Source organism: Haliotis rufescens, unplaced genomic scaffold (assembly GCF_023055435.1).
Source record: "Haliotis rufescens isolate VD_foot unplaced genomic scaffold, xgHalRufe1.0.p SCAF_8, whole genome shotgun sequence".
Taxonomy (NCBI): Eukaryota; Metazoa; Mollusca; class Gastropoda; order Lepetellida; family Haliotidae; genus Haliotis; species Haliotis rufescens.
Window position 1 is genome coordinate 48,822,207 of NW_025964372.1, and position 15,631 is coordinate 48,837,837.

The 15,631-nt window shown below is 42.5% G+C and overlaps 1 protein-coding gene across 19 annotated transcripts in view; it reads right to left on the reverse strand.

Annotated features, from left to right (window-relative positions):
- The window catches only part of LOC124115140 (ras GTPase-activating protein nGAP-like), a 313,251-nt gene that overhangs the window by 105,355 nt on the left and 192,265 nt on the right, over positions 1–15,631 (reverse strand). For 17 of the 19 annotated variants that reach the window (XM_046476003.2, XM_046475987.2, XM_046475984.2 and 14 more), the window contains 2 exons: positions 13,134–13,249; positions 7,722–7,825 (listed from right to left, as the gene is read on the reverse strand). In XM_046476003.2, the coding sequence (XP_046331959.1) occupies positions 7,722–7,825; positions 13,134–13,249 (220 nt within the window). Of the gene's footprint in view, positions 1–1,788; positions 1,919–7,721; positions 7,826–13,133; positions 13,250–15,631 lie in introns of those variants that run through there. The other 2 variants (XM_046476001.2, XM_046475997.2) reach the window with 2 other exon arrangements.

The following is a 15,631-nucleotide window of genomic DNA, read 5'->3' on the forward strand; positions in this document are numbered from 1 at the left end:
TTCAGCAGCCTACTTTACACATTCTTGTTTAGGTTTGAACAGAATACAAGAAACATTTCTTTAAAACTCCAGCATATTCCTGTCTCTTGTTTCACAGAGACCATTCTCTCCACTCCCAGAAAAAAAGTTTCAAATTACTTCATTCTCCTCCACAATCATCCTTGAGTCACTCTTCTCTCCATCCCAACCACCTACAGCTTGATACTTCATCAACACCAGATACCGGGTTCAACCCAATAGCAGCCCTGGGTGCCTAGAATCTCCAGAACCACGTACACCATAATATGTGTAGTTCAACGAAATGTATGTTATTTCAGGGAGTATGACGCAATACATCAGCTGACACAGACACGGTGACCCCTGTCAGTAGAAGTATGTTGCAATTGTAACAGGAAGTGATCAAAAAGGGTGTGGCACGTCTTAGGTTAAATATGGTATTCCAATAAGTTTTTCACAATAAACTTGAAAGCAAGTAGGGAGAAACTTTTATCCTATTTTTTGAAAATCCATTTCCTTTTGTTTGAACTCAAATTCTATTTGTAGCGACAAAAATATTTCTCACAATTAATTCATGACATAGTAAAATTCAAAAATATATTTCCTTCCGATCCCATATAAATAGAAGTGACATGTAAGTGAGACGAAGGAACATATCACATCCATTCACAGCATTTAAAGGTCAAAACACTTAGACACTATTTTTCAAAACTGTGAACTTTTTTCTATTGGTGTGTTCAGACTGGTAACATGCCATGATCATAATAACAGCTCTCTCAGTGCCTGCCCACTGCTTCTGATACCCAAATTGCAAAAACTTCAAGTCATAAATTGTCCCTAATTGAAAATGTCACTGCAGTTGGGGCTGGCATATCAATGAAATCTTTAACTTTATTTTCAAGTGAAAAAACCTGATCCCTTCAAGCCAAAGTTTAGCATATTCCTGCCGAGACATTCCCGGAGTTTGATCCTTCAGCAGGGTAACACTTACTTTCATTTGTAGCAAATAAACACAAATAATATGCTGAGGAACTAAACTGTCAGGTTTACTTGGTGAACAGGTCCACAAACACTTGATAATCAAGTTTCCTGATTTCTTGGAGCTACCGAAAACTGTGACTCAAGGGAGAGGTGATTTAAATACTTTTGTGAATCTCATTAGAAGAAATGCAGATGGTTAAACTGGCAACATCAACAATGTCATTAATCCAATTGTGTGTTTGAGTATGAATTAAAAACATGAATTTAAGATCAAAACAGAAAAAAAACTTGGTGCACTGCATGAATTTATGCAAATTAACAAATTGAATTAAATTAGACAAAAAAAATTGCCATTTAGGATTCCCAAATATGCTACAAGAAAAATGTCACCATGACAACATGAATAGCAGTTACATTCTTAGTCCTGTTTGTCATGTCACTATGCACATTAAGAGCAGAAAAGTATATCTTTTGTTCCAAACTTAATTCGAACTAAACGTTTCCTGTTTACCCAATACCAGAAATTTACCTCCATCAATCATCAGACTGCTGTGCATGACATTTACACAGCCGCCACACTGACACACTCAAACAAAGCTTGATCCAGTTCTTCAGGCATAAACACACCGACACCAGAGAAAATGATATGCACAAAATGCCCTTATAAATCCAAGCCAAAATACCTACAAACTTCAGCACCAACTTTACCTTAAGTTCAAAACTGAATCTCCTCTGTCACAAGCCACACCAACCCTCCTCCCTCGACCTGAGAGACCTGATATGGGGGTCAGCAACAATGGCAGGTCTTACCTTTCAGGTCATGATGTAGGAACCTCACTCCATGTAAGCCAGGTCGTCAGCCTCAACCATTCTTGGAACGACAAAAAAACTCAACTGACAGCCTGACTTTCCTTCTTCAAATTCTGACTCAGGCATATCATACTACACATGCCTGAGGAACTCTCACTGGACTCGGCCATTACTCCCAGAGAGGGGGGACAAGCTCTACCACTACCGTCAGAGAGGGGGAACAGCATCCCAGCTGGCATTAATATCACTTTTACTTCCTTGCCTGAAACTTAAACTGCACTCTCAACTTAACAAACTCCCTATGTTTCAAATAGCTTGTCAATTATAAAATCTAAAACACACTCGCAGACATTAATAGACTCAATATTTCGGTACAAACCCTTAAACAAAATCGACTGTTCTGAGAATGCAAGCGTTAAGAAAACAAAGTCTAGCTTCTGAAAGTAGAGTTTTTGTCAGCTACTAATGTGATAATAGGAAAGACTTAAGTAACACTTGATGGGAAACACACCAGTCAATTACACTACCTATTCACTGCCGGGCCTCGAGCTTCATCACAAATACACCTTCCTCGTATCTATTCTCGGTAGTTTCTCTGTCTGAATTCTTCCTGTTTTTATTGGAACAAGAGCAAAGCATCCCTAACTACCAATACCTTTCCTTCCATGTGTCTTGAGGCCCCCCCTCCCCACCTCCCCCCAGGTGCACATCCGGGTTAGAATTGGTCTTCATCAACCCATGCTAACGGGATTGGGTGGTCAGGTTCGCTGAGTTGGTTGATGCATGCATTGCGTGGATCTATGTTCATGATTTCAACCACTGGTTTGTCTGGTCCAGACTCGATTATTTACAAGCCACCATCATATAGCTGGAATGTTGTTGAGTACGGCGTTAAAAACTAATAAACAAACAAACTAATAGCCATGACTGGAAGATATTAACACGAGAATATATTTCTTCCTCGTCTTTCCATTTCTACTGTGCATCCTTATTACCGGGATCCCTGTTTACTGGATTAATACATTTCTAGAATACCAACTCATGGGTGTGGAGTTATGGTGGTGTAAATATATAAACTTGTTCTCATCAACACTGAGCAGGATCCACAAGGTTGACTGTTAAGAGTGAGTGAGTATTGTTTTACGCCACTTTTATTCCAGCAATATCTGGTGGGGGACACCAGTAATGGGTTTCACACATTGTACCCATATGGGAGTTGAACTCGGGTCTCGGTGTGACGAGCAAACGCCTAGGCTACCCCACCGACCCTTCACTGTTAAGAATTGACACATAATTCTCACAAGAAGTTAAAGAACACCAGATTCCTTCATTTTACTATAGTTATCTGTCATCCTATGCTTGAGGTTGATTAGCATACATCAACATATAAGTACAATAACGTTATACAGGTTCCACTTGAAAAAGAATTAACAACGGAATCTGTCATATCACAGTAACAATTATGACACCACTCAGATTTATTTTTCTTTGTTGTTTAACGCTTCATTCAGCAAAATTCCAGCAATATGACAGCTGTCTGCAAATAATCGAATCTAGACCACACAATCCAGTGACTGATATTGTGAGCAATCATATAAGGTAATATTACATCACATTCATAAATGACTTCAAACATTGCGTAAATTATTAGAGAAACTGATCCAAGGCCATTAGAGAGCAGAAAATCATATTCGACTCAGACAGCTACCCACTATCACAACTTTTGAATCAATTTAGCCTACCATATTGTTATCAAAAATCAATTTAGATTGCGGTCGAATTAACATGAATCAATTTAGCTCACTGTCGAATTATCATGGGTCAATGTAGCTCGCTGTTGCATTAACATGAATTAATTTAGCTTGATTTTTGATTATCACAAATCTATTTATCTTGCTGACTAATTGACAAAAATGTATTCAGCTTGCCATGAAACTATCAATATAGCTTGCAGTGTACTATCAATATAACTCGCTCTGGACTATCAATAAAACTTGCTGTGGACTATCAAGCTTGCTGAGGACTATCAATGTAGCTCGTTCTGGACTATCAATATAGCTTGCTGTGGGGCTATCAATGTAGTTTGTTCTGGACTATCAGTATAGCTTGCTGTGGACTATCAATGTAGCTTACTGGACTATCAATATAGCTTGCTCTGGACTATCAATATAGCTTACTGGACTATCAATATAGCTTGCAGTGGACTATCAATATAGCTTGCAGTGGACTATCAATATAGATTGCTATGAACTATCAATATAGCTTGCTGTGGACTATCAATATAGCTTGCTGTGGACTATCAATATAGCTTGCTGTGGACTATCAATATAGCTTGCAGTGGACTATCAATATAGCTTGCTGTGGACTATAAATTCAGCATGCTGTGGGACTATCAATATAGCTTGCTGTGGGACTATCAATATAGCTTGCTGTGGACTATAAATTCAGCATGCTGTGGGACTTCTGCATTAGTTCAGCTATAACCAGCAGCAGCAGCAGCAGCATCTCAAGGAAGGCAGGTTCCCAGCGGAATGTTGGGGATAGTTTATAGGAATATTTACCTCCTACCACAGGTGCTTGTGTAAGCACATCTGCTTGCAGCTGATATCAGTACATACAGTTTACTTTAACTGTAATGAAATATTTTTTCATTCTTTCAGCCAAACATGTCTCAAGAGATATGTGTTGGTGCTGACTCCCCAGTCTCTTCTTGATAGCCCTGCGTGTCTTGTCTGTAGCCTCGTTACATACACAAGTATGAGTTTGGATGTACAACGCTTCAAGGCTAATCAAATACTGTCTCTTGTTTGTTGATTCAAGCAAATAAATGCATTTTAATTTGTTTGCTTTCCTTTAGCAAACCCTAACTGAGCATAATATTATTGGTCTGGCAATGATCAGATAAGACGATACTGGCACACTGGGTAATTTAGCACAAGCAACTGGGGTACGCTGGATGATAGATCCATAATGTCAGCTTCATCTTCATAGACATGTATCATGTGTCAGCTTTATAAGATCTGGGACTTTTTTAAAAGAATTATTGCCAGAAAGTGTCTCCTCAGCATCTTTGAAGAAAACAAACATTAAACGCTCAACCTCTGCCTGTGCCATATTTTGGTGAAGATTAGCCAGTTTTTTACACATGTGCAAGCTTGTTCTTAATGATACTTATCGGTAGTTGAATCGCATGTTACAACCATTATTTGTCTTCGATGCACTGTCTGCTTCCCCAAGAACTCTTGTAGTGTGTTAGTGTTTGTTTGTTGTTTAGTGTCACACTCAGCAATATTCCAGCTATGTGACGGCAGTCTGGACCAGACAATCAAGTGATTAAAATCATGAGTGAGTGAGTATGGTTTTACGCCCCTTTTAGCATTATTCCAGCAATATCACTGCAGGGGACAACAGAAATGGGCTTCACACATTGTACCCATGTCGGGATTCGAACCCGGGTCTTCGGCATGACAAGCAAACCACTAGGCTACCCGACCGCCCCGATTAACATCATGAGCATCGATCCACGCAATTGGGATACGATGACATGCATCAACCCATTTAGCAAGCCTCACCACCCTGTCCTGTAAGTTGCCTTTTACGGCAAGCATTGGTTGTTAAGGACCTATTCTACCCCGGATCTTCACGGGTCTTGTAGTGAGTTTGGTTTATCATGGCATGACTTGAACAGAATGTCAGTTGTATCTCGGTGTGCCAGCTTAATGTTGCAGGTGATGCTCGAAGTAATGCAGGTCTTGGACGTTTATCACTTTGGTGAAATCCACAAGCATGGGTGACAAACCTAGAAACTTATTCAGGGCAATCTGGGATTCAAACCCACCTTCACAGTTTTCGGGTGTGCCCTAGAAACGCAACGCAGCAAATTGTTGCACCTTGCGGAATTGGATGACTGGGCCACCCATTGTTCTGTGGCAGGTACTGTGAATCCTGGGAACAAGACGCCTGGGCATCTACCTATTTCAGAGACGTCTTACACCCAGCATCTATTCAAGAAAGGGGCGGACGGGTAGCCTAGTGGTTAAAGCATTCGCTCGTCACGCCGAAGACCCGGGTTCGATTCACGACATGGGTACAATGTATGAAGCCCATTTCTGGCGTCCCCCGCCGTCATATTGCTGGAATATTGCTAAAAGTGGCGTAAAACCTTACACACTCACTATTCAAGTAAGGTGTAAATTCAAGGCAGGCATGTATTTTTTCATTACGGTAAATATTTTGAATTTCCATGAAAATGGGACGTGTAATTTGAATAAGACCTGTGATTTATATTGTGTATGATAACCACTTTCATTTCAACATCACCACGTACCAAAAGAAATGTCTAGTTCAGAGATTCTGACCCTGCATCTATACAAGGTAGGCGTTTATTCACTTAACAACTCTGTCAGACCAAACGTGTACTCAGGGAAGGTGTCTATTCAAGTATGTACAGTAGATTACCATATTACATAAACTGAAAACTTGGGTGAAAGTTGTAGTGAGTGAGTATGGTTTTACTCCGCATTTAGGAATATTCCAGCAATATCACGGCGGGGGACACCAGAAATGGGCTTCACACATTGTACCCATGTCGGGAATCAAACCTGGGTCTTCGGCATAACTAGCAAACGCTTTAACCACAAGGCTACCCGACCGCCCCTAATATAATAATAATTTATCCATAGGTGGTAATAAGATAAACAGTTAAATATTAAATTTCAGGGGCGGTGGGGTAGCCTCGTGGTTAAAGCATTGGTACGTCACGTCGATGGCCTGGATTCGATTCCCAACATGGGTACAATGTGTGAAGCCAATTTTCCGGTGCCCCCAACATGATATTGCTGTAATTTTGCTAAAAGCAGCGTAAAACCATTCTCACTCACTCACTCATTAAATTTCAGGACAAAAAGGTTTTCACCCTGAGTTTAAATCCCCATATGTCTATGCAGTATATGAATCTGCTACTCTCAAACAGACAAGAGGCTCTCCCAGAGTGACAACTGATCCAATGTTTGTGATGATATAGTCAATAGTCTGATTTGGGAAAACCATAGCAAGAAAGAAACAATAGCTTATACACAAGCAGTGTGCTTGTCCCACTATAGGTATGGATGGTATGTGTGGCTTTGTGTGTTGCGGTGGCAGAAACATGTAATCATACACACACAGCTCAGACAACTTGATAGAACTAAGGAAATAAAATGTCCGAAATCTGCAGTTTCTATGAACATTAATGATCACTGCCCGAGCATCAAAAGTGATAGTGTTAAAGCTGACTTTTTTATATCAGAGTTGATACACATCATGATGTCAGGGTAGATAATCCACACAACATGGGCTCAAACCCTGCACTCAAGAAGATGATCTTGTACTTGAACTTGTACACAACCTTAACTTACACCCTGCAATCACGAGGATTAGATGGTCCTTCGTCCTTGTAGACCTGCACAGTACAATCCTGTCTGCCCATCTGTATTCACAATGTCCTCTTTATACGCAATGTCCTCTGTATACACAATGTCCTCTTTATACGCAATGTCCTCTGTATACACAATGTCCTCTTTATACGCAATGTCCTCTGTATACACAATGTCCTCTGTATTCACGACGTCCTCTGTATTCACGATGTCCTCTGTATTCACGATGTCCTCTGTATTCACAACGTCCTCTGTATACACAATGTCCTCTTTATTCACGATGTCCTCTGTATTCCCAACTTCCTCTGTATTCACGACGTCCTCTGTATTCAGGACGTCCTGACGGTACACTCCATATCCATCCTGTCCTGAATCCATCCAGCAGGAATCAAGTAGGAATCACACGTAAATCCAATTCAGTTTTTTCCAAGAGAAAAATCTGTAAACCTGAAATAATCACCAACTTCAACTAAACTGCCCTGAAAACAAGGAACTACCGGTACTTTAAGTATTACTCACGTGTCATTTTCTGAGACGTTTGACCCAGATCTTTTACGGTCCAGTTTCGTCACACTTTTGGTTCTTTTCAGATTTGTTTTAAATCCTTTCTTGGTGAAAAAGTTCTGAAAAAGAAAGAGATTATATATTTAGGGATGGATACAACTGGAAACGTACAAGCAGAGGGAATACCTTCATGGATCATAAAAAACAGTGGGAATCCCTTCTTGGATCATTAAAACAGGGAATCACTTCACGGATCATAAAAATAGGGGGAATCCCTTCTTGGATCATAAATGCAGAGGGAATCCCTTTTTGGATCATTAAAACAAAGGGAATCCCTTCTTGGATCATTAAAACAGGGAATCACTTCACGGATCATAAAAATAGGGGGAATCCCTTCTTGGATCATAAATGCAGAGGGAATCCCTTTTTGGATCATTAAAACAAAGGGAATCCCTTCATGGATCATACAAACAGGGGGAATCCCTTCTTAGATCATTAATACGGAGAATCACTTCTTGGATCATTAATACGGGGAATCCCTTCTTGGATCATTAAAACAGAGGGAATCCCTTCTTGGATCATTAAAACAGAGGGAATCCCTTCTTTTATCATTAAAACAGAGGGAATCCCTTCATGGATCATAAAAACAGGGGAAATCCCTTCTTGGATCATAAAAACAGGGGGAATCCCTTCTTGGATCCCAAATGCAGAGGGAATCCCATTACAGAACAATAAATCCCTTTACTGAACATATATGCCAAAAGAGTACAGTTCAGAGGAAATATGTCATGATTGAGATTGATTGAATGATGGATGAAGCAATGATGTGATCCCTTTGACATAATGACTGTGTTTGTTGTATATTCCACTGGAATACCAGTGCTTGAGATGGCCTAGAGCTGCGTGCTGGCACTGCCTTGTGCCAGAGGCCATCCTGCTGTTAGGAAACATGCCAGGAGACATTCCAACCAGAATCGGCTTGGAAGTCATACAGTGAAAATATGCTTCATGATGGAATAAATTCACACACAGTGATATTATGTGACAGTAATGACTTCAAATTACACTAAAAATACCAAAGAAGTCAAAAGTCATTTTATTTTTTTTTATCACATTCCCTAAAAGGCATTTGGCATTTCTCACATAAACATAAAACAAACATTCCAGACAAGTTTAACAAGACTGAGCTCAGCTCAAGCTGATAAAAGGTTCATAACAATTATGAAAATATCTTCCCTGTATGATATATTTCTGTATCTATGAATCAGCAGAATGTACGGCAATCAACTCGGCTGTGTGTAAGTGATGGTTCCTCAAACGGCAGCTCCCATCAGGGCAAGTTAAATTCCCTTCAACCTGCCATGGTTAGTTTACAGGCATTGTTATCTGGGGAAGGATTCAGACCTTCTAATATTTCACAAACACACATGTTCCAGGAGACTGGCGAGTAACGACCTGTGTAAACGCATTCAGAAGAGTTTTGAAAGTCTGGAGGTTGTCAATTTTGTTGCGATGTTTATGAATCCAATGCTGTCAGTTTAACATACATCCACTGTTGTACATCATACCCTGCTGTGAGATAAAGGGCACCACTGTCAGAGGTCTCTGAGGGAATACGGAGCTATATTGCCACTGAACCATTAATTTCTTCAGTGCGAGACTCAGATAATATTCCAGATATATGACAGCGGTCTGTAAATAATCAACCAAATAATCCAGTGATCAATATTGTGAGCAACGACCCACGCCATTGAGGTACAATGACAGGCCATCAACCAAGACACCAAGTTTTACCATCCGACCCAATTAATTGCCACTTACAACCAGCATAGATTGCTGGGGGCCTATTCTAACCCAGAATCCCCATTGAGCCGCCTCTAATCTGGAATCCCCACGGGGTCGCCTCTTACAACCAGCATAAGGTTGCTGGGGACCTACTCTATCCCAGAATCCCCACAGGGTCGTCTCTAACAACCAGCACAAGTTGCTGGGGACCTACTCTATCCCGGAATCTCCACGAGGTCACCTCTTACAACCAGCACAAGTTGCTGGGGACCTACTCTATCCCCGAATCTCCACGAGGTCACCTCTTACAACCAGCACAAGTTGCTGGGGACCTACTCTATCCCAGAATCCCAACGGGGTCGCCTCTTACAACCAGCATAAGTTGCTGGGGACCTACTCTATCCCGGAATCTCCACGAGGTCACCTCTTACAACCAGCACAAGTTGCTGGGGACCTACTCTATCCCCGAATCTCCACGAGGTCACCTCTTACAACCAGCACAAATTGCTGGGGACCTACTCTATCCCAGAATCCCAACGGGGTCGCCTCTTACAACCAGCATAAGTTGCTGGGGACCTACTCTATCCCGGAATCCCCACGAGGTCACCTCTTACAACCAGCACAAGTTGCTGGGGACCTACTCTATCCCGGAATCTCCACGAGGTCACCTCTTACAACCAGCACAAGTTGCTGGGGACCTACTCTATCCCAGAATCCCAACGGGGTCGCCTCTTACAACCAGCACAAGTTGCTGGGGACCTACTCTATCCCAGAATCCCAACGGGGTCGCCTCTTACAACCAGCACAAGTTGCTGGGGACCTACTCTATCCCAGAATCCCAACGGGGTCGCCTCTTACAACCAGCACAAGTTGCTGGGGACCTACTCTATCCCCGAATCTCCACGAGGTCACCTCTTACAACCAGCACAAGTTGCTGGGGACCTACTCTATCCCGGAATCCCCACAGGGTCACCTCTTACCCGGAATCCCGAAGGGGTCACCTCTAACCCAGAATCCCCACAGGGTCACCTCTATCCCGGAATCCCACAGGGTCACCTCTTACCCGGAATCCCCACAGGGTCACCTCTAACCTGGAATCCCCACAAGGTCACCTCTATCCCGGAATCCCCACGGGGTCACCTCTAGCCCGGAATCCCCACAGGGTCACCTCTAGCCCGGAATCCCCATGGGGTCACCTCTAGCCCGGAATCTCCCAGGGTCACCTCTAGCCCGGAATCCCCACGGGGTCACCTCTATCCCGGAATCCCCATGGGGTCACCTCTAGCCCGGAATCTCCCAGGGTCACCTCTAACCCAGAATCCCCCAGGGTCACCTCTATCCTGGAATCCCCATAGGGTCACCTCTAACCCAGAATCCCCACAGGGTCACCTCTAACCAGGAATCCCCCAGGGTCACCTCTAGCCCGGAATCCCCACGGGGTCACCTCTAGCCCGGAATCTCCCAGGGTCACCTCTAACCAGGAATCCCCATGGGGTCACCTCTAGCCCGGAATCCCCACAGGGTCACCTCTAACCAGGAATCCCCATGGGGTCACCTCTAACCAGGAATCTCCCAGGGTCACCTCTAACCCAGAATCCCCCAGGGTCACCTCTAACCAGGAATCCCCCAGGGTCACCTCTAGCCCGGAATCCCACAGGGTCACCTCTAACCCAGAATCCCCCAGGGTCACCTCTATCCCGGAATCCCCATGGGGTCACCTCTAGCCCAGAATCTCCCAGGGTCACCTCTAACCAGGAATCCCCAGGGTCACCTCTAACCCAGAATCCCACAGGGTCACCTCTTACCCGGAATCCCCACAGGGTCACCTCTAACCCAGAATCCCCACAGGGTCACCTCTTACCCGGAATCCCACAGGGTCACCTCTAACCCGGAATCCCACAGGGTCACCTCTAACCCGGAATCCCCACAGCACCACTGGAACTGGGCTCCCTAGAGAGTTGCAGAATATGGAGTAAATATTAATTGTTTCAAATTTGCGTGCCTCCACCTTTCAACAACATGTAATGAAGCAGTGGTTGAACAAAACCCTGATATTCCAATATTCCCCACCAAATGTCCCCGCTCCCCCGTATCATATGGACAGGCTTTGTTGGTTGGTTGGTTTGTTGTTTAACGCCGGGCACTGAGCACCACTGATGCACATGGTCATCAAGTGTGGCCCCCCACCCATCAGGGTGCCAACCCCCTTCTTGTACAACGGATGCCGATCCCTGTTAAGCGGTATTCCGTATGCCAGAGTGCAGTACCCTGAGCTACAAAATGTTTTTCTCGTATGAAGATGTCAATGTTTCAATGCTTAAATTTATTTTTCATTTTGTTTGTTGCAATGGGTGAGAAATCAATCAAATACTTCGCCCTAATCTTAGGAGCATGCATTCAATGTGAAAATCCCAGTGCAATTCACTTGTACCAGCTGTGTACACTAACGTGCGTACACTGATAAGATTTCTGAGCCTAATAAAGTTTTTGCCTTTTCAATTGATGAATGTCTGACACTAATACTTCACAAGGTCCATGCACTCCTCTCCTTTCAGTGAATTTTTTAATTATTCCGAATGGCAAGAGTTCTTAAGTTGGATGCCAAGACAAATTAAATGCCGGATGCCGAGAGGAGGGGAGATGTTGGCACCCTGCATGATCGTCAAGTGTGGCCACCCACTCATGCTTCTCCCAGAACACCCAGACCGCCCATGACCGTCCCCGAGACATCTCCCTGTATGACATGTACAGCATCCCTCTGTGGGTCAGGGTGCTCCTACAGATCTCATTTCCCAGGAATTGGATGACACCAGGGTCTGTTGTTACAGTGTGTACAGGCTGCAGCTGCTGGTGAGCCAGTCCCATCACAGTCAGAGAGTGAGTGAGTGAGTGAGCAACTTCAACTACTTAGGATTTTACCAGGAATATAACACCAAGCGAAGCAATAATAGCTTTAACAGGTGGTACTCAGAAATCGTCTTCATGGGGACCACAACCACGAAGCTATCCTACAGCACAAAATTCCTTAAGACAATCATAGTGAGTGAGTGAGAGTGAGTGAGTGAGTGAGTGAGTGAGTGAGTGAGTGAGTGAGTGAGTGAGTGAGTGAGTGAGTGAGTGAGTGAGTATGCTTTTACATCTCTTTCAGCAATATTCTAGCAATATCACAATGAGAAACACAGAAATGGAGCCTAGGCCTCAGGCACAACCAGCAAACACTGACCACAAGACTACCCACTGCCACAGATTATAGAAGTGTTTGACAGTTTTGGAGCTTCAAAATTGTCCAAAACTGTCCCTTGTTCTTCTAAAAATAAAGAAATCGTAAGTGATTTTGTTGTATTTGATTGGCTAACCAATCCCTTTTTATGGCATGGCCTTGTGGGTTAAGTGTTCCCTCATCACGCTGAAGGCCCGGGTTCAATTCCCCACATAGGTACAATGTGTGAAGCCAGTTTCTGGTGTCCCCTGCCATGATACTGCTGGAATATTCCCAGAAAAGAGTTGTGAAACCCAACTAACTCACTCACTCCTAAACATGTCCTAACACTGGCAATCATAAATGGCGTGTAGACTAAACCCTAAACAAAATAACATAATGGATAAAAAGTTATTTAACTGTAAAGCATTGTCATTACTGACCACAAGACGCGAGGATGTTGAAGGGGAGTCCATGACGTCGTCGTCAATGCCGGCTGCTGAGACAAGGGGCACGCTCCCCCGCCTCTCGTTAGACGACACTTTCTCAAAGGACGAGTCTGTAAAAACACAAACAGTAAAACGTGTTTATCATCCATCATACATGGTGTTAATTCACTGGTGTGGTCAAACACATCAAGAGCAACATGACAACTGAAAATAAACAGCTCAAACATTTAATTGCACAGTGATGTTTGAACAAATATTGTCTGAAATATAGAACAAACTGCCTTGTTTAACAATCATCAACGTCACGGAATAACTAACCACGTACTAATTGTGAATATTTAATGATTCATAAAACTTTCAAATAAAGACAACACTGAAAATAGCAAAATAAATAAATTGCAAGTGATTATGTGGTATTTGATTGGCTAACCATGCAATCTTTTTGCGTTTGATTTCCATAAACAGAAAAAAAATTAAGTAAATTTTTTACACCACCAACAGCGCTGCCTAATCACCTCTTTTTAAAAGGTTTGTTCTTCGTTAAAGCAATATGTTATGTTAACTGTCACTCTGGGGGGATTGGAACTGCCTTTGTTGTAACTGACAATTTACTTTATCATTCAAAAACTGGCCTCCACAGGAGATATCGCTAGGGTCGGATCACCGCTTTGCAGACCATTATGACATCACTGGTTACCATGACATCACAATCAAATGACATCACTAATGTGAGTCACTGAAGCTTGTGAGCCGCACTTTTTTACATTCAAAAACTTAGTGTCAACAGTTATTTTCCGAATGTTTTCATGTTCCTTATGTGCTCACATGATATGATGCACTACGTGAAGTAAGACCCGTAGTATTACAACAAAGACTTTGATTATCCAGCCTAGTTCGACAAGGTTGGTAACTGGACTTTTACAGTCAGTTAACGCCCTTGACTCGGGAAGATGATTACTGTCTACAAACTGAAAAAGTTGGAAGAATGATGTTGGATGATAAACAGAACCTCATCCTCATCTTTTGATATAAAATATATCAACACTTGTTGGTAAAAGTTAAAAACTCTAGGATATTAGAATATCAAAAGACACACATGTGAAATTCTCTACAGACTTGGTCATTTGTGAGATGACTACCTCAATTATAGCCTGTGTCTCTAAAACAAACACTCAGGAGTTATTTCCCTTTATTACAAACATCAAACACTATACACACATACACACACACACACACACACACACACACACACACACACACACACACACACACACAAAGTACGTATACCAAATGCTGATATCAAATTCCCTAAAAATAAATCAATTAACATCTCAAAGAGTTCATTCGGTAATTCTTTTAGTGTTATTTATGGCAACACAAATAACATGAAATATTGACATAAGTAGTAGCCGAGTTTCCTTGTAATATGACAAACTGCCGCAAGTCAAGTAGCTCCCACCATACATCAGTAGTTTATGGCCCCCCAACTGACAAATACCTTTGTAATATTACCCTCACAACATAGCCCAGGCTCCCAGCAGTCTCAAGCCACTGTTCCATCAACATCAAGCCAAGTGTCCCCCTAGACGTGACCTCTGGGAGACAGGCACATCAGGGGTGGCACTCCATCATCCTCAGCACCGGGAATAATGGAATCTGGGGTTGCGATATCACTGATATCAACCCCCTATAATTTGGTTATCACCTAAGGGAATCTCGGACTCTACAGCAAAGTCTAATAGAACAATTTATCAATTAAGAGTGAAATCATACTTGTCAATCTTGCTTTTCAACTTTCTACTTAATCTTTATTTATTTGATCTTTGACTTGTCACTTACACAGAAAGAGAACATTTGACTTGTTTCAAGATTTAATCTTCATTCAAGCCTTTATTCAACACAGACCTTTTTTTCACACAAAATGAATTGTAATTTCAGCATACTAACTTTTTGACAATAAACTGTTTTCAGAATGGTCGGACCCGTGAAGATCCAGGTTAGAATAGGTCTTCAGCAACCAATGCTTGCCGTAAAATACGACTATGCTTGTCGTAAGAGGCGACTAACGGGATTGGATGGTCAGGCTTGCTGACTTTGTTGATGCATGTCATCATATCAAACTTGCATGAATGGATGCTCATAATAACAATCATTGGATTGTCTGGACCAGACTCGATTATTTACAGACTGCCGTCATATAGCTGGAATATTGCTGAGTGCTGTGTTTAACAGCCAACAAACAAAACAAACAAATGTTTGGACATTGTCAGGTCAGTGAAGCACATGTAAAATGTTCGGCAAATACATCCCAAGTGGTCAATATATCTGTTATAGTCCACTGTGCAGCCACTGTCCACCTGAAGCAGTCGATGAACAGCACAGTCAGCTAGTCGATGGAACCATCCATGCAGATGTCTCTGTCACTTCACAGGTGCCCCTTGGTAGGAGAGCTGATCTTCACACCAACTGATTCGGGCTGTGACATTTTACAG